This window comes from Canis lupus, chromosome 15 (genome assembly GCF_011100685.1).
Source record: "Canis lupus familiaris isolate Mischka breed German Shepherd chromosome 15, alternate assembly UU_Cfam_GSD_1.0, whole genome shotgun sequence".
Taxonomy (NCBI): Eukaryota; Metazoa; Chordata; class Mammalia; order Carnivora; family Canidae; genus Canis; species Canis lupus.
This window is the reverse complement of record NC_049236.1, coordinates 61,726,115-61,749,888: the sequence shown is the minus strand read 5'-3', so window position 1 is coordinate 61,749,888 and position 23,774 is coordinate 61,726,115. Positions and strand designations below refer to the sequence as shown.

At 39.5% G+C, this 23,774-nt stretch overlaps 1 protein-coding gene and 1 long non-coding RNA gene across 4 annotated transcripts in view; one reads left to right on the top strand and one right to left on the bottom strand.

Moving 5' to 3' along the window:
- LOC119877047 overlaps positions 1 to 13,463 on the top strand; it is a 37,368-nt gene extending 23,905 nt beyond the window's left edge. The window contains exons 4-5 of one of the 2 annotated variants that reach the window (XR_005370969.1): positions 5,279 to 5,327; positions 11,394 to 13,463. This is a non-coding gene — a long non-coding RNA (uncharacterized LOC119877047). Of the gene's footprint in view, positions 1 to 1,669; positions 2,880 to 5,278; positions 5,328 to 11,393 lie in introns of those variants that run through there. The other variant, XR_005370971.1, reaches the window with a different exon arrangement.
- KLHL2 (kelch like family member 2) overlaps positions 1 to 23,774 on the bottom strand; it is a 97,325-nt gene that overhangs the window by 20,318 nt on the left and 53,233 nt on the right. For both annotated transcript variants that reach the window (XM_038559150.1, XM_038559151.1), the window contains 2 exons: positions 21,964 to 22,126; positions 3,540 to 3,649 (listed from right to left, as the gene is read on the bottom strand). In XM_038559150.1, the coding sequence (XP_038415078.1) occupies positions 3,540 to 3,649; positions 21,964 to 22,126 (273 nt within the window). The remainder of the gene's footprint in view (positions 1 to 3,539; positions 3,650 to 21,963; positions 22,127 to 23,774) is intronic.

The window sequence follows — 23,774 nt, the reverse complement described above, 5'->3', positions numbered from 1 at the left end:
ACCAATGCACATGGGAGCGCAGACGTCTCTTCAAGAATATATCCAGAAGTGGAACTGCTGGATCATATGGTAGTTCTATTTTTAATTTAGCAAGTACCTTCAGCACTTTTATGTATTAAGTATTCTTCATTTGGTATTTTACTAAGCATTTCACCAAATATATTATCTAATCTCCTTGAATTTAAGTGGTAGCTGTGATAATCTGACAATACATGATCTAATTCACTGTTGATAACCTTCCTAAGGTGGTTCTGCTTACCAAGATTTAAATCTCAAGTCTCTTTGGAATAAAGGGCCCAAAATAATAAAGCAAAGTGATACTGTTGAATGAATATCACATACCCTCATAAACAACTATTTTAGGCTTTTTCTTTAGGTTTAAAAAGAAATGTTAGCCATACACTTCTAAGTTAAGTGTCTGCAGAAAAAATTAGTTAATTACTTAATTGTCTGCAGAATAGATGAACTCTCTTTTCTCACAATGAAATATATTAAATCTACTATTTTTGAATAGTAGATTAAAAACAAAATAAAATAAAAACAAAATAAAATAAAAACAAAAAAAATAAGGGCATTACAACTTAACAACATACACCTATGAAAACGTTAATGAGCTAATATGAAGACAGTACGTGACTATATAATTTCCTTCCAGACTGATGAATACATAATCCAGTAATTTTTAAAGGCTTGTGGAAAGTGCCTGATAATAGGTAGTTGGATTATTAGGAACAAAAAAATATTTCTGTTGATGCTGGGATAGAGCATGAAAGTAAAAAAATCTACATTATAATTAACATGCCTCTTTAATTCATTCAGTCACCAAGTATCTACAAAGTACCTGTATGTGTTGGGTGCTAGAAATAGAGAGGATCCTGTCAATTTTGTCTACTATTTCTCAGCTCTACTCTCTCTTCTCCACCTGTCTCCACCATCCTAGGTCAGACCCTACTGCTCACTGGTATGACCTCAACATCCTCCTATCTGACCCTTGCCCCACTTTGGGTTCAGTCAGCACACTACTGACGGCTGGTCTCCAAAATGGTCCCTTAATAAACCACATCTCTGAGTATCCACACCTTATGCAGTGAACCTGCCACAGGGACTCTAAGTTGGCCCTGTGTCACCAAAAAAATAAAATATAAAATAAATAAATAAAATAAAATAAAATAAAATAAAATAAATAATAAAATAAAATAAAATAAAATAAAATAAAATAAAATAAAATAAAATAAAATAAAAAAATAAAAAATTTAAAAAATGCAGCAGAAGTGCTGCGTGACTTCCTAAGCTTGGTCGATAAGAAGCGTTTCAGTTTTCATTCGGGTCTCTTACAATGCTCATCTGGGGGAAGACAGATGTCACGCAAGAAGTCTGATTACTTGAGATCACCATGCTATGAGGAGCCCAAACTAGCCCCAAAGAGGGAAGGGCAGGGAAGGGGAGAGGGTTAGAGGACAGAAGTGGAAAGAGATACCAACCAAACTGCAGTCCAGGAGCTGGACAAGTGAATGAAGGGAGCCAATGTGGATTTTCTGGACCCACAAGACACCATGTGCAGACCGACTGAAGTTCCAGTATGGCTAATCTGGACATTCACGGCAACCCAGCTGAAGCCCAGACGCTACAGAGCAGAGATAAGCTGTCCCAATGTGTTGGTCATCTCTAGACATTGCTGGTCTCTCTGGACATTCAAGCCAAGCCAGCTGAAGCCCAGACACTACAGAGCAGAGACAGGCTGTCCCAACGTGCCCTGAGTGAATTCTGCCCACAGAATGGTGAGTATAATAAAGCGGCTATTGTTTTGTGTCACTACATACACTTTGGGGTGTCTTGTTGTGCAGCAGTAGGAAATCCGGACAGCTTTCATGCCACTTCTATTATGTGGGTATTACCACAGCATTCTCCTACCACTTAAAACCCTTTAAAGAATCTTCTTCATCACGAGGATGAAGTCAAGGTTCTTTAAGACAGCTGAGAAGACATTTTATGCCATCTTCCCATCTATCTCCTACCGCTCTGTCAAACATATATATCCTAGACTCTAAACATATTGAACCAACTTAATGCAATGATTCCTTTCACACCCTTTTTACATTCACATACTCTACCCCTACCTGGCATGCCCTTCCCACGCCCACTCATCCTGACTTCCCGGGCAAACTCATATACTTTTTTAGAACTTGAGCCAGGCTAACAGCATCCCCATCCCAGGAATGATGAAATGTTCCTACGATACCCTCTACAGCATTCCGTAATTATTTATTCATCCCAATGGTTGTCCCTTTAACCTATGGAGTAAAGATTTCTATTTTGTTAACATTTCCGTAGCTGTGACTCTGTGACAGCGTCTGGTCCACATTAGGCACTCAATACGTGTCTGTTAAATATGAATAGCAAAGCAATGTCTTTTCCTCCTCTCTATATTTCTCAAGCACTAGATGACATATCTAACAACCACTCTTCACATCTTTTTTTTCATATGGTAAATATAATAGTAAATGTGTCTTTTTATGCCCAGGCAGGATGGATAACTTTGAGGAATAAAGCTACAGGTCATACAACCTTAAATGCAAAGCACACAAAGAAAAAAACAGTTTCACTTTCTCCAAATTCAGTGTGTTCACAAGCTTGTGTGCCCCAATTCCTGAATATAACACCCACCCAAAGAATAAAAGTCACTAACAGAAGATTCTTTCTCCACCAATATGAAAGGTACAGGTGGGGTGTCTGAGTGGCCCAGTTGGTTAAGCAGCCAACTCCTCATTCTGGCTCAGGTCCCGATTGTGGTGTCCTGGGATGGAGGCCCGGCTCGCATCGGGCTCCCTGCTCAGCTGGGAGTCTGCTTTCCCCTCTTCCTCTGCCCCTCCCCCACTGCTGTACACTCTCTCAAATAAATAAAATCTTTAAAAAAAAAAAAAAAAAAGGAATGCTCAGTCTAGAACAAGCTATTACTTTGTTATCCCTGATAATTTCTTCCCACTCACATAATGGTGAAACTACTCTGGTTTGAGAAATATGGCATTTAGGTCATAATTTTTAGAGGCATCTAACTGTGGGAAGCAACCCAGCACCCAAAAGGACTTGGCTCAGTTTAAGGTGTGCTGGTTCTTGGTGTGGGGGTTGAGTGCAAGACTCTAACATCTAGCAATTCAGGGCATTTCCTGTGGCCTGAAGAAACTAATCTGCACAATCAACAAGTCAACTAGTTGAGTCTGTAATAACTTCCAGATCAAAGATCACTGGCTGTTGCTACACATAGAGGGTTACAAAGTTACAAAACAAAGTGAAATAAAGAAGGGAAAAGTAGGGATGCCTGGGTGGCCCAGTGGGTTGAGCCTCTGGCTTCGGTTCAGGGTGTGATCCCAGGGTCCTGGGATCGAGTTCTGCATCGGGCTCCCCACAGGGAGCCTGCTTCTCCCTCTGCCTGTGTCTCTGCCTCTCTGTGTCTCTCATGAATAAATAAATAAAATCTTAAAAAAAAAAAAAAAAAGGAAAAGTACTCCGTCACTATATACCAGAAAGAAAAACATACTTACCTTCTCTTCTGAGGAAATGGTAAGTTTGTCACTTGAGATTAAGCTGCACACTTGTTCGATGCCGAGATTGAGAAATTCCTCACTAAGTACAACATCTGCAAAATGCTGCTCTGTTGGGAGGTTAAAAATAAAATCCATTAACACCGACATTGTGTTATCCAGCTTCAAACTGCTTCAAAAGGAGGAGGTTTTTCTTAATCTAACCTAAGACTGAGGAAAAACAACTGTATTTCCTCCAGGCAAGAACCAACAAAACCCAAACCAGCTACTCAGGGGAAGTGGTCTCTACTTCAATAAGAAAGTACAGGCACAGGTAGGAGAGCCGGGTATCCTACAGCTGCCCGCCTCTGTATCACATGGTGGGGCTTCTGAGTTAACATTGTATTCCTTATGTGGTAATAAGATTTTCAGTATTGAAATACGTAAAACCTATTGATGACATAAATCAAGTACATGGTGTACATTTTACACCCCTGAATGTAAAATACTTCCAAACCTAATGGAATAAGGAGGGAAACCTGCTTTATTTGAAAACTTTATTTTTTTTAATTTTTTTTAAATTTATTTATGATAGTCACAGAGAGAGAGAGAGAGAGAGAGAGAGAGGCAGAGACACAGGCAGAGGGAGAAGCAGGCTCCATGCAGGGAGCCCAACGTGGGATTCGATCCCGGGTCTCCAGGATCGCGCCCTGGGCCAAAGGCGGGCGCTAAACCGCTGCGCCACCCAGGGTTCCCTATTTGAAAACTTTAAACAAAGAAATGCTAAATGCTGCTCAGTCTGAACATATGACCATTATTTTAAAAGAACAAAGTTGATTTATAATATAGATAGCTCTCAATTCTCTGGCAGTTTACCCGGGGACCAAATCATACCATTTTACACCCTCAACTCCTTTCCAGAAACTGGTAAAACCAGTAATTCTTAAAATACTACAGAAAGCCTTTTTTTGATCTCACACATATACCCACAACTCCAAACGGGGGTTGGGAGGGGAACTATTCAAATAATCAATGACTTTACAACTTTAAAAATGAATCATTTACAAAGTAACCTTTCCTGCAAATCCAGCAGCCACTTATAAAGTGTGAGTTCACAGGGAAATGTGTTCAGGCTTTGGAGTCAGACGCACAAGAGTCAAATCCCAGCTCCTGTAAAACCTTGGGCAAATTATGTCATTTGTCTGAGCTTAGGTTTCCTCATCTATAAAACGGGAATAGTAACACCTTACCTAATAAGACCACTGTGAGGATTAAAAAACTACAAGTCTATAAAGCACCTAGAACTGTGTATGGTAAAGAGTAAGGACTCAATAATCTAGCTCTTACTGTACAGTCATCCCTAAGTCCTAAAGCAAAAATTTGCCGGGAAACCTAGATATTTTCCAGGTCTTCCCAATTAACCATATTCTAACAGTCATCTATTAAAAGACGAGGTAAAGATTCACTTCAAATGTGTTTCAAGGTACCATAGAAAGGATCAGCTGGCTTCCCCTTCAGAAACACTTCAAAATCTGCATTTACACAAATCCCCTAACGATTCACTTTAACAAAAGGTTTTAAGGTTCATCACAAAATGGCTTTAAAAGTGATAAGCAGCCCTAGGATCATTATAAAGTGATGTGACTTTATAATGGACTTACGAAAATCCAACTGACACAATTTTCGTCTGTTGGAAATGTTTTTTCCTATTATTTTTTTACGGAGGGGTAGCTGACGATGTTAATGTTCGCTTCATCTAGCGTATGACCGTGGTTCAGCAAGCGTGCACGTTCCGCAGGACACACCAAGGTACGAGGAGTTAGCATCTGCCGTACGTTCCCACGCTGTTACTGCCTACGTTCCTTACCTGTACTTCTCATCCCTGCGGCTTATTTATTTCACAGCTACAAGCCTGTTCCTCTTAATCCTCTTCACCTATCTCACCCCCCTCCCACCACCAGTTTGTTCTCCCTATTAAGAGACTGCTTCCAGCTGAGTGTGTGTGTGTGTGTTTTACAGATTCCGTATATAAGCGAAAACCGTGTGGTATTTGTCTTCCCTGAGAAAGGCCCAAACGTGTTGTTGTGAATGGCAAGATTTCACTCTTTTCCGTGGCTCACACTCGCTGCATCCACACACTACTGCTCCTCACCCAGTCATCTGTTGATAGGTGCTTGGGCCGCCTCTGCATCTTGACTACTGTAAACAATGCTACAATAAACACAGGGTGCATATGTCTTTCCGAATTACTAGTTTTGGTCTCTTTTAGAATCCCCGCAGTGGAATTAATGGATTATATACTATTTCTATCTTTAACTCTTTTTTTTTTAAAAAAGATTTCATTTATTCATGAGAGACACAGAGAGAGGCAGAGACACAGGCAGAGGGAGAAGCAGGCTCCCGCGGGGAGCCCGACGTGGGACCCGATCCCGGGTCTCCAGGATCACGCCCTGAGCCACACAGGGATCCCCCTATCTTTAACTTTTTGAGAACCCTCCCCAGTGTTATCTATAGTGGCTGCACCAGCTTACACGCCCACCAAGAGTGCACCCAAGATCCCTTTTCTCCCTGTCCTGCTAACACTTGTCCTTTATTTCTTGTCTTTTTGATACTAGCCTTTGTGACTGGTGTGAGATGATATCTCATTATGGCTTTGACTTCCCTGATGATTAGTGACGTTGAGCATCTTTTCATGTACCTGTTGGCTATCCCGGGGCCCCTATACCGTCTTTGGAAAAAATGCCTAATCAGGCCCTTTGTCCATTTTTTAATCAGATTGTTTTTTTTGGTGTTGAGCTGTAGGAGTTCTTTTTATATTTTGGATGTTAATCCCTTATAGGATACATTATGCATCAGTATCTTCTCCCATTTAGTACGTTGTCTTTTCGTTTTTTGTTTTAGGGCTTCTCTCATGGTTTAAAAGTTTTTATAGTTTGATGTAGTTCCAGTTGTTCACTTTTGCTTTTTTGTTGTCCCTTGCCCAAGGGGACATATCCTAGGAAAATGCTGTGAAAGCTGCTGTCGAAGAAAATATTGGTTATGTTTTCTTTCAGGAGTTTAATGGTTTCAGGCCTTACATTTAGGTCTTTAATCCATTTTGAGTTTACTTTTGTGCATGTATAATGAAATGGTCCAGTTTCAGTCTTTTGCATGTACTTGTCCAGTTTTCCAGCATCATTTATCGAAGGAACTCTCTCTTCCCCATGTATATTCTCACCTCCTTTGTGAGTTTAACCGACCATACCATTTATGGGCTCTCAATTCTGTTCAGTGGTCTATGTGTCAACTTTTATCCCAGGACCACCCTCTTTTTTTTATTATACTTCTGTAATACAGTTTGAAATCAGAAAGTGTAATGCCTCATTTTTGTTCTCTTAGGATCGCTTTGCCTCTTTGCGGTCTTTCATGATTCCATAAATTTTTTTTTTCTATTTGTTGAACAAAATACCACTGAGATTTTGATAGATATTACACCGAATCTATAGATGGCTTTGAGCAGCATGGACAGTTTAACAATAGTGATTCTTATGATTCATGAGCACAGGATATCGTTTATTTGTATCTTTTTCAATTTCTTTCATCTAAGTCTTGTAGGTGTCAGTGTCTAGATTGTTTGCCTCCTTGGTTCGGATTATTCCTTAAGTACGTTATTATTTTTGATGCTATTATAAATGGGATTGTTTTGTTTTTCAGATATTTCATTGCTAGTGTATAGAACTCGTTTGCATGTTAATTTCACATCCTAGAACTTGACTGAATTTGCTGATTAGTTCTACTAGTCTTTTTTTTTTTTTTTTTGATGGGATCTTAGGATTTTCCATATTTGAAATCATATCATCTGCAAAGACAATTTTACTTCTTCCTTTCTGATTGAATGCCTTTTACTTCTTTCTCTTGCCTGACTGCTCAGCCAGGACTTCCAGGACTATGTTGAACGGGAGTGGTGAGAGTGGGCATCCTTGTCTTGTTCCTGATCTTAAAACTTTTCAGCTTTTCACTGCTGAGTATGAAGTCAACTATGGGTTTGTCATAGATGACCTTTACTAAACTAAGGTTTAATATATTAATGTATGTTCCTTCCATACATGATTTGTTGAGAGTTTCTCATGGAAGGATGCTGTATTTTGCCAAATGCTTTTTCAGCATCTGAGATGATCACACAGTATTTATCTTTCATTGTATTTATGTGTTGTACCACATTTACTGATTTGCGGATGTTGAACTATCCTTGAATCCTTTGGGTAAATCCCACCTGATCATGGTGTAGAATTCTTCTATGTGCTGCTGAACCCAGTTCGCTAATATTTGGATACGAATTCTTGCATCCATATTCATCAGCAATACTGGACTGTAATCTTCTTTTCTTATAATGTCCTTATCTGGCTTTGGTATCAGTTTTAACTCTGGCCTCACAAAATAAGTTTGGGAGTATTCTTTCCTTTTCTATGTTTTGGAAGAGTGGGAGGATTAGTGTTAATTCTTTAAATGTTTGATAGTATTCATCAGTGAAGCCTCTTGTCCTGGATATTTCTTTTGGGGACCTTTTGGATTACTAATTCAATCTCCTCACTTGCTGTTGTTCCGTTCAGATTTTCTGTTACTGCATGATTCAGTGTTGGCAGGCTGCATCTTTCTAGAAATTTATCCATTTCTTCTGGTTATATTAACACATAAGTGCACTTACAAGAGACTACTCTTATGATCTTTGTATTTCTGTGGTATAAGCTGTAATGTCTCATTTTACATTTCTGATTTTATTTACTTGAGTCTCCAGTTTTTAATCTAGCTAAAGGCTTCTCAATTTTACCTTTGCAAAAACAACAACAAACAAAAACAAAAAAACTCCAAAAAATAAGCTCTTAATTTTATTGACCTTTTCTATTGTCTTTCTGGTCTCTATTTCACTTATTGCTACTCTGACCTTTGTCATTCCCTTCCTTCTGCTAACACTGGGTTTAGTTTGTTCTTTTTCTAGTGCCTTGAGGTGTAAAATTAGGTTGCTTATTTTGGATCTTTTTTCTTAACAGGCCTTTATCACTGTAAACTTTCCTCTTAGAATTGCCTCTGCATCATCCCATAGATTTTGGTGTGGTATATTTCTCTTCAAGATATTTATTTCCCTTTTGATTTCTTCTTTGACCCACTGGCAGTTCAGAAGTGTATTGTTTAATTTCCTCACACTTGTGAATTTTTTAGTTTCTCCTGTTACTGATTTCTAGCTTCATACCACTGTGCTCAGAAAAGATACCCAAAATGAAGACTTCTTTTGTGATTTATGATCTATCCTGGAGAGCATTCTGTGTGTGCTTGTGGAGAATATGTATTCTGCTCTTGTTGGATGGAATGGAATGCTCTATATCAGGTCTATCTGGTCTAAAGTATGGTTCAAGTCCAATGTTTCCTCGTTGATACTCTGTCTAAATGATCTATCCATTGTTGAAAGTGGATACTGAAGTCTCCCACTATTAAATAATTAAATTAAATAACTGTTGTCTAATTCTCTTTCAATGTCTGTTAGTATTTCTTAATATATATTCAGATGCTCCAGTGTTGGGTAATATGTATTTGTAATTGTTACATCTTCTTGATGAATTGAACCTTTCATCATTATGTAATAATGAATCTTTTATCATTATGTAATAACGTTCCCTGTCTCTACTTCTCATTTTTGGCTCAACATCGTTTGTATGCTATCAATATAGCTATACTTGCTCTCTTCTGATTTCTACTTGCATGGAATATCTTTTTCTGTACCTTCACTCTGAGTCCTTAAAGCTAAAGTGAATCTCTGGTAGGCACCATATAGTTTGGTCTTTTTTTTTTTTTAATCCAGCCAGCCACATATGCCTTTTGACTAGAGAATTCAATTCATTTACATTTAGAGTCACTATTGGTAAAACCTGTACTAATTCCATGTATTAATTGTTTTCTGGCTGTTTTGCATGTCCTTTGTTCTTTTCTCCCTCTCTTGCTTCTTTCTTTGTGAATTGGTAATTTTCCATAGTTGTAGGCTTTATTCTCTTCTCTTTACCTTTTGTACTTATACTGTAGGTTTTTGTTTTGTGGTTACCATGAGACTCATATAAAACTTCTCATAGATATAACAGTCTATTTTACATTGATAAGTATTAAAGTTTAATCTCATACAAAAACTCTACCTTCTACTCCAACAGTTTATGGTTTTGAGGTCATAATTCGCCTTTTATGATCTTTTATGATCTTTGAGTCTCCAAAAGCCTCTCTTTTTATATTGTGTATTCACTAACAAATTATTGTAGCTATAGTTATTTTTACTATTGTCCTTTAATCTTATGCTAGTGTTAACACAACACCATATTACAGTATGAGTATTCTATGTATGTACATATGTAAATATGTATTTATTTACTCAGAAAGAAAGAGTGTGCAAGAGTATGCATTTGAGTGGGGGGTAGAAGGAGAGGGAAGGGGTGAGGAGGAAACAAACTCCCTACTGAGTGTGGAGCCCAACGCAGGGCTTGATCTCATGACCCTGAGATCATGACCTGAGCCCAAACCAAGAGTCAGATGCTTAACCAATTGAGCCACTCAGGTGCCTCTAGGGTATTCTTAATATGACTATATACTTGTCTTTACCAATCTGTTGAATATTTTCATATGAAAACTATATTTCATTACTAAAAATTAGCATCATTTCATTTCAGCCAGAAGAACTCCTCTTAGCATTTCTAAGGCAGGTCTAGTGATGATGAATTCCCTTAGCTTTTTTTGTCTGAGAAAGTATCTCTCCTTTATTTCTGAAGGACAGCTTTGTTAAATTAAGTATTCTTGGTTGGCGGGTCTCTCTCTCTCTCTCTCTCTCTCTCTCGGCACCTTGAATCCCACGAGATATATCTTAGCCTGTAAGATTTCTGCTGAGAAATCTCCCGGATAGCCTTATGGGAGCTCCCTTCTAAGTTACAAGCTTTTCTCCCCTCTCTTGTTGCTTCTAAGATTATCTCTTTGTCTTAGATTTTTTACTGTTTTATTATAATGTGTCTTAGAGAAAATTTCTTTTAAGTTGATTTTGTTTAGTGGCCTATACAAGCTTCATGACCGTAGATATCCAAATCTTCACCCAGACTGGGTAGTTCTCAGCTCTTATCTTTTTAAATAAGCTTTCTGTCCCCTTCTTCCTTTCTTCTTCTAGAACTCCAGTAATTCACCAGTTGGTCCTCTTTTGATGGTACCTCCTAGATCACAAAGCTTTCCTTCACTCTTTTTCATTCTTTTTTCTCCTGTTCTCTTCAGACAGTTCTAAACTTCCTGTCTTCAACCTGCCTGATTCTTTCTTCTGCTTGATCAAGTCTGTTGTTAATCCTCTCCACTGCATTTTTCATTTCTTTCATTGGATTTTTCAGCTCCAAAATTTGTTTGGTTCTTTCCTATGATTTCTCTGTGTTAAACTTCTCATTTTATTCATGTATTGTCTTCCTGAAATCACCAAATTATTGGTGTTTTCTTGTAGCTCATTGAGTTTTCTTAAAATAGCTATTTTGAATTCTGTATCAGGAAACTTAAGCGCATCTTGATGTTTTGGGGTTTGGTTATGGGAAAATTACTGTGATCTTTTAGTGGTGCCAAGTTACCTTGATTTTTCTTGTTTCTTGGAGTTGTGTGCTGCTGTCTCTGCATTTGAAGCAGCAGTCATCTCCTTCAGTCTTTACTGTCTTCAGGGAAGTAATACCTTCTTTCAGCCCTGCTCGAGATTCTGAGGATTTCTTAAATTTTCTATGGATACATCTGCTCTAAGCTTCTTATTCCCTTCTGTAGAAGAAATCTTAAGCTTGTATGCCAGTCTTTATCCTGCAACACACCAAGGTGAGTGCTGACAGCCTCTCTTTTGTTTTCTCAAAGGTGGTGCTACAGCTGAAGTTTGTGGCCTCTCCCTGGCCCACGGATTTGGACCTGCTGCACGTGCTTATTTGTCATCTTCCAAAACTCACTCTTGCCACTTCCTACAAAAGCAGAAACAGAAAACTGGCCACACTGTGAGGGTGGGGGGCACAGCACACAGGGGATGGAGGTGCCCATAGGCCTACTGAGAGGATCCAAGAGAGAGGCTTTCCCAGCAGCTACTGGGCAGGCTTCTTGATGGAAATCTACCACACAGTTAGTAGGAACTATGTCCCATGTATGTCCTCAGAAAGTGCTATGTACCACTTTCCCAGACTTTCTGCCTCCTAGTCTGGATCTCCAGATTTAGTACTCTGAATAGGGCCAGAAAGAAATGGTCACTTTCAGCAGCATTTACACAGCTGGGGAATCTGGGTGCTCACTCACACACACAAACTTGTTGGAGATGGTGGGGCAAAAATGAGGAATGTCTTATGCTGCCATGATTAAAAACAAATATTTCCCCAATTAGAAAGAAAAGTGTTGCTATAGACAATCAATTCATTTTATTGTTTTGAGTTCAGTGGACAAATGCTGTCCTAAGTAAGAAAAAAAAAAAATGGTTTACCCTCCCTGGCTTAGGCCACTGCCCTACGCTGCTGGCCTTCATACCAAACCTCTTTAGGGCAGATCTTAATACAGAAGCCTCTGCATTTTGATGCACATCACATATTTATCTGTTGCAACACAGCCTCTGGCCCACCCTTCCCCTGTTTTGTTCTTTGGAAGTCCTTTTCTTGGGATTAAAACGTCTTAAGCCCTGCATAGTGTTGCAGTCTCTCCCAGTTTGGATTCTAGAATACTTTTTTCTAAACTTTATTTTTTAAGCTTTTATGTTTTTTAAGTAATCTTTACACCCAAAGTGGGGCTCAGACTTACAACCCCGAGATCAAGAGTACAGGCTGTACCAACTGAACCAGGGAGGCACCCCTATAATCTTTTTAACCAGTCTGTCTCCATTAGCTCTCTAAAATTGGGCATTATCTATGGTCCTGCCTGCCCTGAGCCCTCTTTTCATTTTCTGCTTGTTCTCCCTGAAGCATTCTATCCCATTTGTGTGTCCCCAGTTATATTTAACTAGCACCCCCGTATGGATGCTCCCAGATTCAACCTCTCTCCCAAATCTCAATATATGAATCTTCAGCTCTTAGTCTCCACATGACCTGGTTAACCACCATGGCTCTTTCAAACAGACAGAGCCACCCGCAACCACACACCCAGCAACACATACAAGCAGTCCTTTAAAACCTTCACATGATTCACCACTTTAGGCCACTTACCTTGGCTCTACTATCTGAATTTTTCTTCATTGTGAATTTTCCCACTCCTTGCCTGCATGCTTGGCAAAGATTATCTGGCTGAGTCCGATTATCTCCTCAAAATAAATCAAGGTCTTCCAATGGCCTGCTGTCTTTGCCTACTGCTAATAAACTTGCCCAGTTGGAGAACTTCTAAAATTGATAGTGTACTCCACTGCTCATTCTCCTTCAAGCAATCAAGACTGAGACCCACCTACACCTCAAAGAGTGTTAGTACCTTTCTCTGGACACCTGCTTGCCCTCCTGTCCTTTGGTGTCTTAATGGCTCTAGTATCCACATTCCAAGGCTAAGTGAAACCTCAGTCAATTCCTTATTCCCTTTCCTCTCCTTGTTTATTGCGGTAAAACACATAACATAAAATTTACCATCTTTATCTTTTTTAAGTATACAGTTCAGAAGTTTTAAGCAAACTCACATTGCTGTGAAAGCAACCTCCAGAACTACTTCATCTTGCAAATGCGAAACTCCATACTCATTATAGAACTCCCCTTTTCCCCCTCCTACATTCCTTCCTCTCCTTAAACCCTAAAATAAATTCTTTCACAAATCCTGTGGATTTTTTTTCTGTAATGCCAGAGGAAATCATAAGATTTAGTGGTATAAGGGATCTGAAAGGTCCCCTGACACAGCTTTTATGTCAGAGTAACTTCTAAAATTTTCATATTCAATGGGTATCTGGTACATTTTGTGCACATCAACAGGCAGCAAGGCAGTCACACCATTCCTGAACACTTACTATAAGTGGAAGTTCTGCTTTATGTTGTACTAAAACCTTCCTCCCTCTTATTTTGTAACACTGATGCCACCTCTGCCCAGATTAACCTCTCTCCATGCATGAAGTTCCTTCAAACTTTTACAGAGCTTTGTATTCTCCTAAATTTTCTTCCTATGGTTTATAAATTCCTAAGTCTTCTGACCATTCCTTGTATAATTTCGTTTCATGTCTTCACCATCATCCTATCTCCAAGTTCAGGGCTTCCACGTGTCAGTCTCTCTCAAAACACGTAACCTGAAAATGAACTCGATTTCACAGATCTAGTCTGACCCAGGAAGAACAGAATGAGATAATCACATCTTTCTAGACACAGTTACGATATTGTTCTTGAGTACACTATCAGCTAAGACTCTAACATCTTTGGACTGGTTTGACTAATACAAGCCTGATACCTGTCACAAAGCCAAGATAAGAAATTCTTCCTTTTCACTGAGTGATTTCCTATTCAGTTTACTGCACCTCAGGAAGGTACAGAACAAATTAACAGCTACTGCACACTGGCAGTAAAAACACACACCAGGGGATCCCCGAGTGGCTCAGCGGTTTAGTGCCTGCCTTCAGCCCAGGGCGTGATCCTGGGGTCCCAGGATCGAGTCCCACATCAGGCTCCCCGCATGGAGCCTGCTTCTCCCTCTGCCTGTGTCTCTGCTTCTCTCTCTGTGTGTCTCTCATGAATTGAATTAAAAAAAAAAAAAAAAAAAACTTTAAACAAAAACAACACACACACACACCAAATGCACTTACAACATATTTACTCAAAATGTAATGCTAAAGAGCAGATCATGTCAGAGTTCAGTCTGTTTCCTCTACTCATACTCGGGGTTACTTCTCATATCCCCAGTCTGGCTTCAATCACCTCCTCTCTACCTTCATTACCTTGGCTCTCTGTTAATAACCTCAACTATGGTTTCCAATCCTTTCATTCGCACGTTGACAGATTATTCTGTTTACGGCACAGAGTTTTCACTGTGACTTCAGTAACTTGCCCTTACTAGGTTACCACTGCTGCTGAGCAAAGCTAACCGGGTTATGCTGGCATTCAATAATCAGTTCCTTTTCTCTGAACAAATCCCATAACTGAAGTAGGGCATAATTCCCAGTAGTAGAGACTATATCATGAATGTGCAATACATATTAAATATATATATGTATATTTTTTTTAATTTTTTTTTTTATTTATTCATGATAGGCACACAGTGAGAGAGAGAGAGAGGCAGAGACACAGGCAGAGGGAGAAGCAGGCTCCATGCACCGGGAGCCTGACGTGGGATTCGATCCCGGATCTCCAGGATCGCGCCCTGGGCCAAAGGCAGGCGCCAAACCGCTGCACCACCCAGGGATCCCCACATATATGTATATTTTAAAAAGATCTATTTATTCATGAGAGACACACAAAGAGAGGCAGAGACACAGGCAGAGGGAGGGGCAGGCTTCTCATGGGGAGACCCATGTGGGACTCGATCTTGAATCCCAGGATCACGCCCTGAGCCAAAGGCAGGTGCTCAAACGCTGAGCCACCCAGGCGTCCCTAAACACTTTCATTGTGACAATATACGTTAATATATTACACATATATTGAACCTATATGATGTACACATATATTCTTCCCTATATATAAGGATTCTCTTCACTCTCTAGGACAGATGAGCTTTCCTGTTTGCTTCCCTTCTGCAACTAAAATAAGATTATCAAGAAATGAAAGGACTGTCTCTCCTTTTTTTCCTAAGGATTGGTCACACCAGGTCTACTGGGCTCATTAGCTCTGGTCCCTCATCCTAAATTAAGTCCAATGGAATCAATAATAAAAGTCTAAAGTTTTGCCTTTTCAGTTTTGCACCTAGTGATAAGCTACAAAGTACCCTTTTTGTTTGATTCTCAACACCCAATACCTTTTTGATCAAAATTAAGTGCCACGAAGATTCCTATAATTCCTCTATATTCCATGTAGTACGGAATTCCATCTGAGAAATGAGGGTAAGTACCTGGATAACAACAGCACTTTAGACCCACAAACAGCTCATCCCTGAGAGACAGAGTGTTTTTGGGAAAATAAAAATCTCCCTGGTTTTCAGTAACCTAATTAATAAAATAAGTTTTAGACTAGATAACCGCTATGGTCCCTACAAGTGCAAATACTCTGTGATTCTTTCATTCTGAATACTACTAATCTCTAGGGGAAAAAAATTACATATATATCTCCAGCAGCTCCATTAACAGACAGTTTTGGTGAAACCTAGAAACAGCTAAGTCATCTGAATGAGAAAAACTATCAACCCAAAGCAGAGTGGAGAGATTGCATGTCGCTGACTAGGACACAAATGAGAACTATAATGAATGTAAAAATGTAAAAATGATTAATTCCTGCAAGAAGCATCAATTAAGTCCGCATGGATTCATCAAGAACTGCTGTACATCAAATGCTTTCACAGTTCTCCAAAGGAAGAATCTTCTGGATCAGTAGATTAACATTTCAACAGATCCTCAGATAATCAGCACCTATTCGTTAGCATGCATATCACACAGTGAAGGCCAGTAATACTACTATTAAAACCACTTTCTCAACACAAGGTTATTTCAAAAGGGCAGCTTTCAAAATCATGGCTTAATTTGACAGATGTTCACCCGAGGCAGTGATTCCTGGCCCAATAAGTTACAGAATGATGGGCAAATGATTGAAGCAGACTGATTGCAAAAATAAATAAATAAATAAAATGTTATGGGAACTACTTTTACAGAGAATAAGGCATAATCTAGACACAGTGAATATGAGTGTAAGTGGAATATTATTGGCTTATAAACTCCTTGTAAGTGGGGGTTAAATCGCGCTGAGACTCTTACCACCCACAGCGGCCGGGGTAAAGGCAGGCACATAAACAGGGAGGCTCTGAAAGGACAGACCATTGAGACTAGCTGAACGGCCAAGAGATTGCTGGGTAACTGGCATCAGAGAGCAGATTTATGAAGTAACACAAGAGCATGAGGAGGCAGGAAGATGTCAGCACAAAGCTGTTTCAAACACCAACCAGGTGTTCTAAATACCAACAAGGTTCAACACGCCCTGGAACTGCGTTCCAAGGTGGCAGGTGGGTGTATGGAGGAACGATGGTGGTCACAAGCAAGTTTCAGCAGGAAGTCTCAAGGAAGCCAAGAGTATAGATTCTGAGATTGCTGACGGCAGAAGAAAGGAAGAAGAGAGGGAAGAGGCAATCTAGGTGTTGAAGACACAAGAAGACGTGGAGGCCTGGAGAGAAAACAGGCTGCAGGCCGCCAGCCAGTCGGCGTAGAGCCAAGGATGGTGACAGGGACGGAATGACCATCTGAACCATACCCCTTTACCCGCCTTCCCAGTGGGTTGGGGGAGTAGGCCCCTGAGGGAGTTTGCCCCCGACACACAGGTGTCAGGGGAAAGCAACATTTCACTTAAGACCTAGGGAGAGGGGACTCACGTGAAACGTGAAAACAGCTGGGCATATAAAAATGGTCATTGTGCCAGGATTGTGGAAAGGCTATAAGGAGGGCCACGCAGGCCAAGATGCAAACAGACAACAGGGTTAAGAGCAAGAGGAGGGCGAAAAAGAAACTCAAAGTATGTCAGTGACTGGAGAAGACTTCTTTGCAGGTTTTCTTGTCCTGAGGAACGTGGAGTGTTCGCCGATCCCAGAATTTCAGCTGGAACACTGGCTTGAAAATCGTACTGCAAATCTCCCCAGAGATCACTAAGAACTGATGCCAAGTAGCTTCGCAAAATTTTAGTGTGGGGAGAGGTGAGATGAAGGAATGATGAAAAATCTAAATCTATTGTTTCCTTACATCTGTTTGAAATACTTACAGTTCTACAACCGGCAACTTTCGTCACCACAGAAGGCTAAATAAAATTCTTATTTCAAGTTAAAATTAAAATCTAACTTCCAGAACAGTCTGGGACTATTAAAATGCATTGAAACTAGTAGGTTCAGTTTTTATCTCCTCTATATTTTTATCCTGGAGAAAATGCCAAAAACAAAGGTATTTGTGATTTGGGAAACTGTTAAAATACGGGCACCACTCAAAACACATGGGAAGTAAAAGCACCCACGAGCCAGCATTAGCCAAACAAGTCTATACAACTTGGAATTAGGTGTGAAATTTTTCTTTTGTAGGCATGAAGCAAAAATAATCTCATATAGCTTTTTAGCTAAGAAAATACTCATTCAAGAGCATTACAAAGGCTGATCAGTCCAGAACCCCATGCCTCAACACGCAGATCATTTAACCTGGCTGGTCTGTCACCCTCAACTGCCTCCCATTTGGAGAACATATCGCTACATGCCCCGGTGAAGCGGCGTGGGCCGGCGTGGGCCAGCGTGGCAGGCTGTGACCGCCAGCATCAGCTGCTGAAGCCACGGAGTGTAGCAGGGCAAGCAGCAAGGATTTACACCCTCCCTGCTCAGACTTTCTACCCTGCCCACTAGTTTCTCACATTTTTACTTTCTTTAGAAATGTGATATTAGGGCAGCCCGGGTGGTTCAGCGATTTAGCGCCGCCTTCAGCCCAGGGCGTGATCCTGGAGTCCTGGGATCAAGTCCTGCGTCGGGCTCCCCTCATGGAGCCTGCTTCTCCCTCTGCCTGGGTCTCTGTCTCTCTCTCTCTCTCTCTCTCTGTGTCTCTAATGAATGAATAAATAAAATCTTTTTTTTTTAAATGTGATATTATGAAAAATAAGCATGAGTTCATAGAAGAGATTTCCATGGAACACCTTAATTCTTTCATCACACCTGTACAATTTAATTTATTCTAATTAACACCAGAGAACTCATTTCCACTCTGCAGGAGAAACCAATGGAGCAGATCTTATGTCCAGAATCTCTGTGAGTTTCCAAAGGACAGGAGTGCTCCAGCCTCTGAAGTACAGGGATGCTTGGGATCCGAAAGTACCCTGAGGTGAAGCGAGCCCTCTTTCCTTCCCCATCCTTTGTCTCTGTCGGCTCCCTTCTCTCCTTCCTTCTTTCCATGTCTGTCTGTCTGTCTGTCTGTCTGTATGAACCCCTTCTATTGCTCTGTATTCCTTCCTTTCTCTCTTTCTTTCTTACCTGTCACAGGCCCTATTCAGCCCACCATCTAGGACGGAAAAATAAAAAAAGGTGTTAACTTTCTCAAATGCCACTGTCCCGCTTCACTCTCTCAGATACTTACAGGCACTCTGTGATTTGAATTTGAAAGTAATTTAGGAGTTTGAGTAGATCTTCTGGATGCACAAAGTGCTTGAATTGTAAAAAGAAAGGAAGGGAGGAAGGGCTAAAAAACAATTATTTGTTCACACCAGGAAAACAAACAGTTCTCTTTCTGAGCGGACTCCTTACCTCCCCACCTCCTATTTGCTTAAAATATAAACAACCAGATATTTTCACTAGAAAGAACTGTTTTTTAGTATTATTCTGAATTATTTACGTTAGAAAGTTTGTTATTAATGTATCAAAGTATATGGAAATAGATTCTCTATGTGAAGTTGGTCACTGGGATTTTATTTCTCTAAAATTATAAGGATGGGGCACCTGGGTGGCTCAGTCGATTGAGGGTCTGCCCTTAGCTCACTCAGGTCATGATCTCTGGAGTCCTGGGATCCAGCCCCAAGTAGGGCTTCCTGCTCAGCGAGGAGTCTGCTTCTTTCTCTCTTCTGCTCCTCCCCAGAGCTCATGCTCTCTCTCTCTCAAATAAATAAAATCTTTTAAAAAAATAAATTATAAGAATGAAATAGATGAAATAATGACAGAATTGTGTCAAATAACACAAGAGGATGCAAAAATTCATCAAGATGTAGACTTGCCGCTCAGATTTCATTAAAAAGTTTACATGTAAAAAATAATAACAGAGGAAGGGGACAGTTAATAACAGAGGGGTATACAGTTGAAACAAGACTTTCCATGAATTGACAACTCTTTTTTTTTTTTTTTGAATTGACAACTCTTAATGTTTGATGATGAGTACTGTGCTATTTTCACGTGTTGCAATTTTTCATAATAAAAGATGTCGTTAAATGTTACTTATAAACTCGAGCAAATGTAAGATTCAAAAGCGTGGTATAAAAGCAGTATATCCTTTAAGACTAGGCTTTGATGGGGGCGCTTAGTCAGGTAAGCGTCTGACTCTTGGTCTCGACTCCGGTCATGATCTCAGAGTCATGAGATTCAGCCCCGAGTGTTGGGCTCCACACTCAGCAGCATCTGCTTGAAATTCTCTCTCCTTCTCCCTCTGCCCCTCTCCCCTCTCTCTTTCTCTAAAATAAATCTTTAGAAATAAATACACACAATAAAATATAGTGCATTAAACAGTAAGAATTAAGAGTATCCGGCTGGCTCAGTCAGTTGAGCATCCAACTCTTTCTTGGTTTGCAACTCAGGTCATGATCTCATGGGTCATGGTATCGAGCCCCGAATAGCGTTCTGTGCTTAGTGGGGAGCCTGCTTTTCTCCTTCTCCCACTGCCCCTCCCCAATCCTGCACACTCTCTCTCTCTCAAATAAATATTTTTTTAAAATTAAGAATTAATTTTTCTTTATAATTTTGTTGAAAAGGACATAAACTGTCCACAAAAAATTCTTTGCATAACTATGAAGGACTCTACAAACTAAGACACAGAGGGGTTTAAATTCTGGTGGATAACTCTTCACATTCTGTAGTGTGCTACAATACATTTAAGATTTTAAATAACAGAAAGAAATAATTAAATGTGATAAAAATCTCCTAAACACACGGCACATAAGTTGGTTCTGAGAGAAGCAGAACCAAGAGTTCCAGTACATCATGTGAATTATGTGTGGACATCTTTTGCATGAATCCTGTTTACTCATTCTGTCCCCAGTCCCTTTCCCTATCTCTTTAAAGTCAGTAATGTGTATCAAGTCATGTGAGACAACTAGCTGCCCAGGAAAGATATGTTAAACAGTGATTGTTTCATGAACAAAAAAATTATCAAAAAAAATATACAAGCCTCCTTCATTTTCCCAATAGAAATCACTTATAATGGGCACGTTATGTCTAGAGTGAATGGATCTTGCAGATTTAGAGAGAAAATTTTCTATTTAGTTGAAGAACAGCTGAAGAACACTGGAACACATCGGTGAATCCAAATTTGTCTTGGGTTTTTCTTAAAATGCCTCATCCTACTCAAAAGGATTACATGAATATCATTACATATTATAGGCATTCCCCAACTTACAGAAGAGTTGTGTGCTGAAAGTTCATCTGTAAACAAGCTTTCTGAAATTCAGATCACATTTTCCCACTGAAAGAATTTTATAAAAGGTAGTCAGGCCAACAAGGCCACCCCAAAGAAATCTATAAAGTTCAAATTTCCTGGACCCACTATGTCTCACCACAGCACTGTGAGTTTTCTTTTTCTCTAACACCTTACCATTATTTCTTTGGCAAATACCATAGAGATTCTAGCATCATTCCTCTTCAATGCTTTGTGCATGCACATGTATACATACATGTGCACACATGCGTACACCCTTATCCAGGTCTACGTGCCACAGTGTCCCCTACTCGTCCGAGCAAGCACCGTGAAGCGGACCTGAGACAAGGGGCTCTTGCACTTGAAGGCTGGAGGAAGTTGAGGTTCTAATGCATATTAAGGGGCAGTGGTCATGGTAGGTTCTATAATAACTGTTCTTACTGGGGCTCACAAATACAGGAAGAGATGGTGGGTTATAACTTCCACCAGGTTTATCTTCCCAAAGATGGTTAAAAAATTAGAAATTTCCTAATAATCATTTTTAATATGTATTTTTTAAATGCTTATAAACTCAGACCAAATAAATTAAGGGTTACTTTTTTGTACTTCAGCTACATTCAAAAGTTTAACAAGCAACTCTCCGCCTGGACTGGAGAGATAGATGGGAGATCAGAGGGTCCTATACAGCAACCAGAGTGATGGCTTCCTTGGTAACAGCAATGGGCTGCCCTCTGCCACGGGAGGCCCTGGGAACTAGTGTCAAAGAAGAAAGACGCCTATATTCTGGATCTACTTTTCCACTCTGCCCAAAGGCAACTAGACTTCATCGCCTTGAAAATTTTTAAGCCACAAAACTGTGGCTTCAAGAAAAGGGTGTACACAGCTACAGGGATAAAACGACTTAATTTCATATGCAAACATTTCCTCATATGTCTGTTAATTTGATGATTTGAAAGATAAAGACATGGGGATGCAGTACTCGCATAAAACTAGCTATTCTATTCTTTAGGCCCAATACCAATTTCTAGGGTTCTTTTTAAGTTCAGAATTTTATAAACATGCTTCAGTTAGGTAGTGACACATTATAAGTTTTTAAATGTATTTTTATAAAGTCCAGATCCAGAAACATGATAGAACTTTCCAGAAATCACTACAGAATTACATCAGAACTCAGGAGTTCTAGACTCCTCCGTCTCAAAGTCAGCCAAAGTCTATTCCACTTGCCTGCATAGGTGTTGGCTTTGTTCAGGAGGTCTGTGCATGCATGCATATCAGCAAAAGCCCGAATTCCTAAGCAGTTGACAGGGTGAAGCTGAGATTCCAAAAATTCACAGCAAGTCTTCTTCACATCCTGTAACTGTAACAGACCAGCTGCGGGGAGAAGTACCTGCAACATGCAATTAAGTCCAGTTAGGCAGGTGGATGGGGGAACACTCACTATTTAGCACTCCTCTACAGATCACAATACATGCAGCCATAACTTGTGATCTGCATCCAGACCCAAATAGTCCACAGATCCAAACGCTCCATAGAAAGGAACGCAACATTTGCAAAAAGGGTGATGCCCCACATTCCCCAAGATTTCTACAGAGTATCTGTCAAAGATCCTGTCTTGGTCTTTGAACCTAAGAAATACCCAGGTCATATTAGGTTAATGGTTCTTTTTTATAAGCACAAACAAAATGTACCTTTGAATTTAAAAACATAAATTATTAGCATGCTAGGGGGTGCTATGGTTCAGTGGAAATGGTCTTTTTTTACCCTCAATTCAAGAAGTCATGAGCTTCAGTGATTTGTGGGGAAGGCCTGAGCCCAAAGTAATACATACCACAGCAAAGCCTCATTTTGCTCTCCCACTGTCTGAATAACACAATAAACTGCTTTCCTTAGAGGAGAGTACAATTTTAAATTCAACAGTCTCAGTATAAGCACTTTCTCTAAAATGTAATAAATGTGCTAAAAAGGAAAACACAAAATGCAATTACCTAATACTAACTTTTTAATTTGTATTCAAATAACTCCAAGAGATTTTGTATTAATTATAAGTTTTTCTGTAGGATTTAACCAGTATCTTCACTATCAACACTACATCCAATACTACAACTGCTTTTCAAAAGAGGTCAATAATGGAAACATTTTTTTCTTGTAAGTGAATTAGTGTGAAGCTATGTTAAGTACCGCATTTGAAAGTCAAATTAAATAGGAAAACTTCATTTAAAAGAAAAAGTTCTTGAACATCTGCTGCTCTTTTATAAAAGCCAAAAGAAAAAAATAAACCTCAGCTATTAGAACAATGGTCAATTTTAGAAAAGATCACATTAGCATAAAAAAATAAATAAAACCTAAGTTCCTTCAGGAATTGACTCTCATATATGCCAAGCTGTAGCCCAAAGAAAAAGAGAGAAAAAAAACAGTAGTTTGGGATACCTTTTATAAGTTTTCTATCTCTATGTAATAAATCTTAAATGCAGAAAAGAAAGAGTGTGTTCACGTCTTTCTGTAACACAATCTAGTCTATTTTTTTAAAGGAACCAAAGAAGTTTTACCTTCCAGATCTAGAGGCTGCATGTGGGTTAACCCACATGTACACAATCAAATGGTCAGGAATTAAGGACTGAAGAGAATAATTTCATGTATTTTAGTGCAACTTCACCAACTAATATTAGTTTTCTCTAAAAATATAGCAGTATCTAGCGACCTTTTCCTTCTGAATTTAAGAAAAATAAAGTGCAAATAACGCTGTTTAGAGCCAAACCTTTTGAATAATATGTATAGAGCGTTTCATTATGTTATGAGAATGATCTCCATGGAAACCTTTAGTTGTTGATAATTTGCAAATTGGAGGTTTTTCTACGCTGGTATAATTGTGCTCTGAAGCAACATAAAGTACATTCCAAGATGCTTAACAGTGCTGCCATTTAATTCAGCAAACACATATAGTTAAGAAAGTGGTCTTCAGTGTAAGATTTAATCTCTGTGAAATTTGCATAAATAGTAACCGATCACCCATCTTATCAGCATTTTCCCAGAGACAA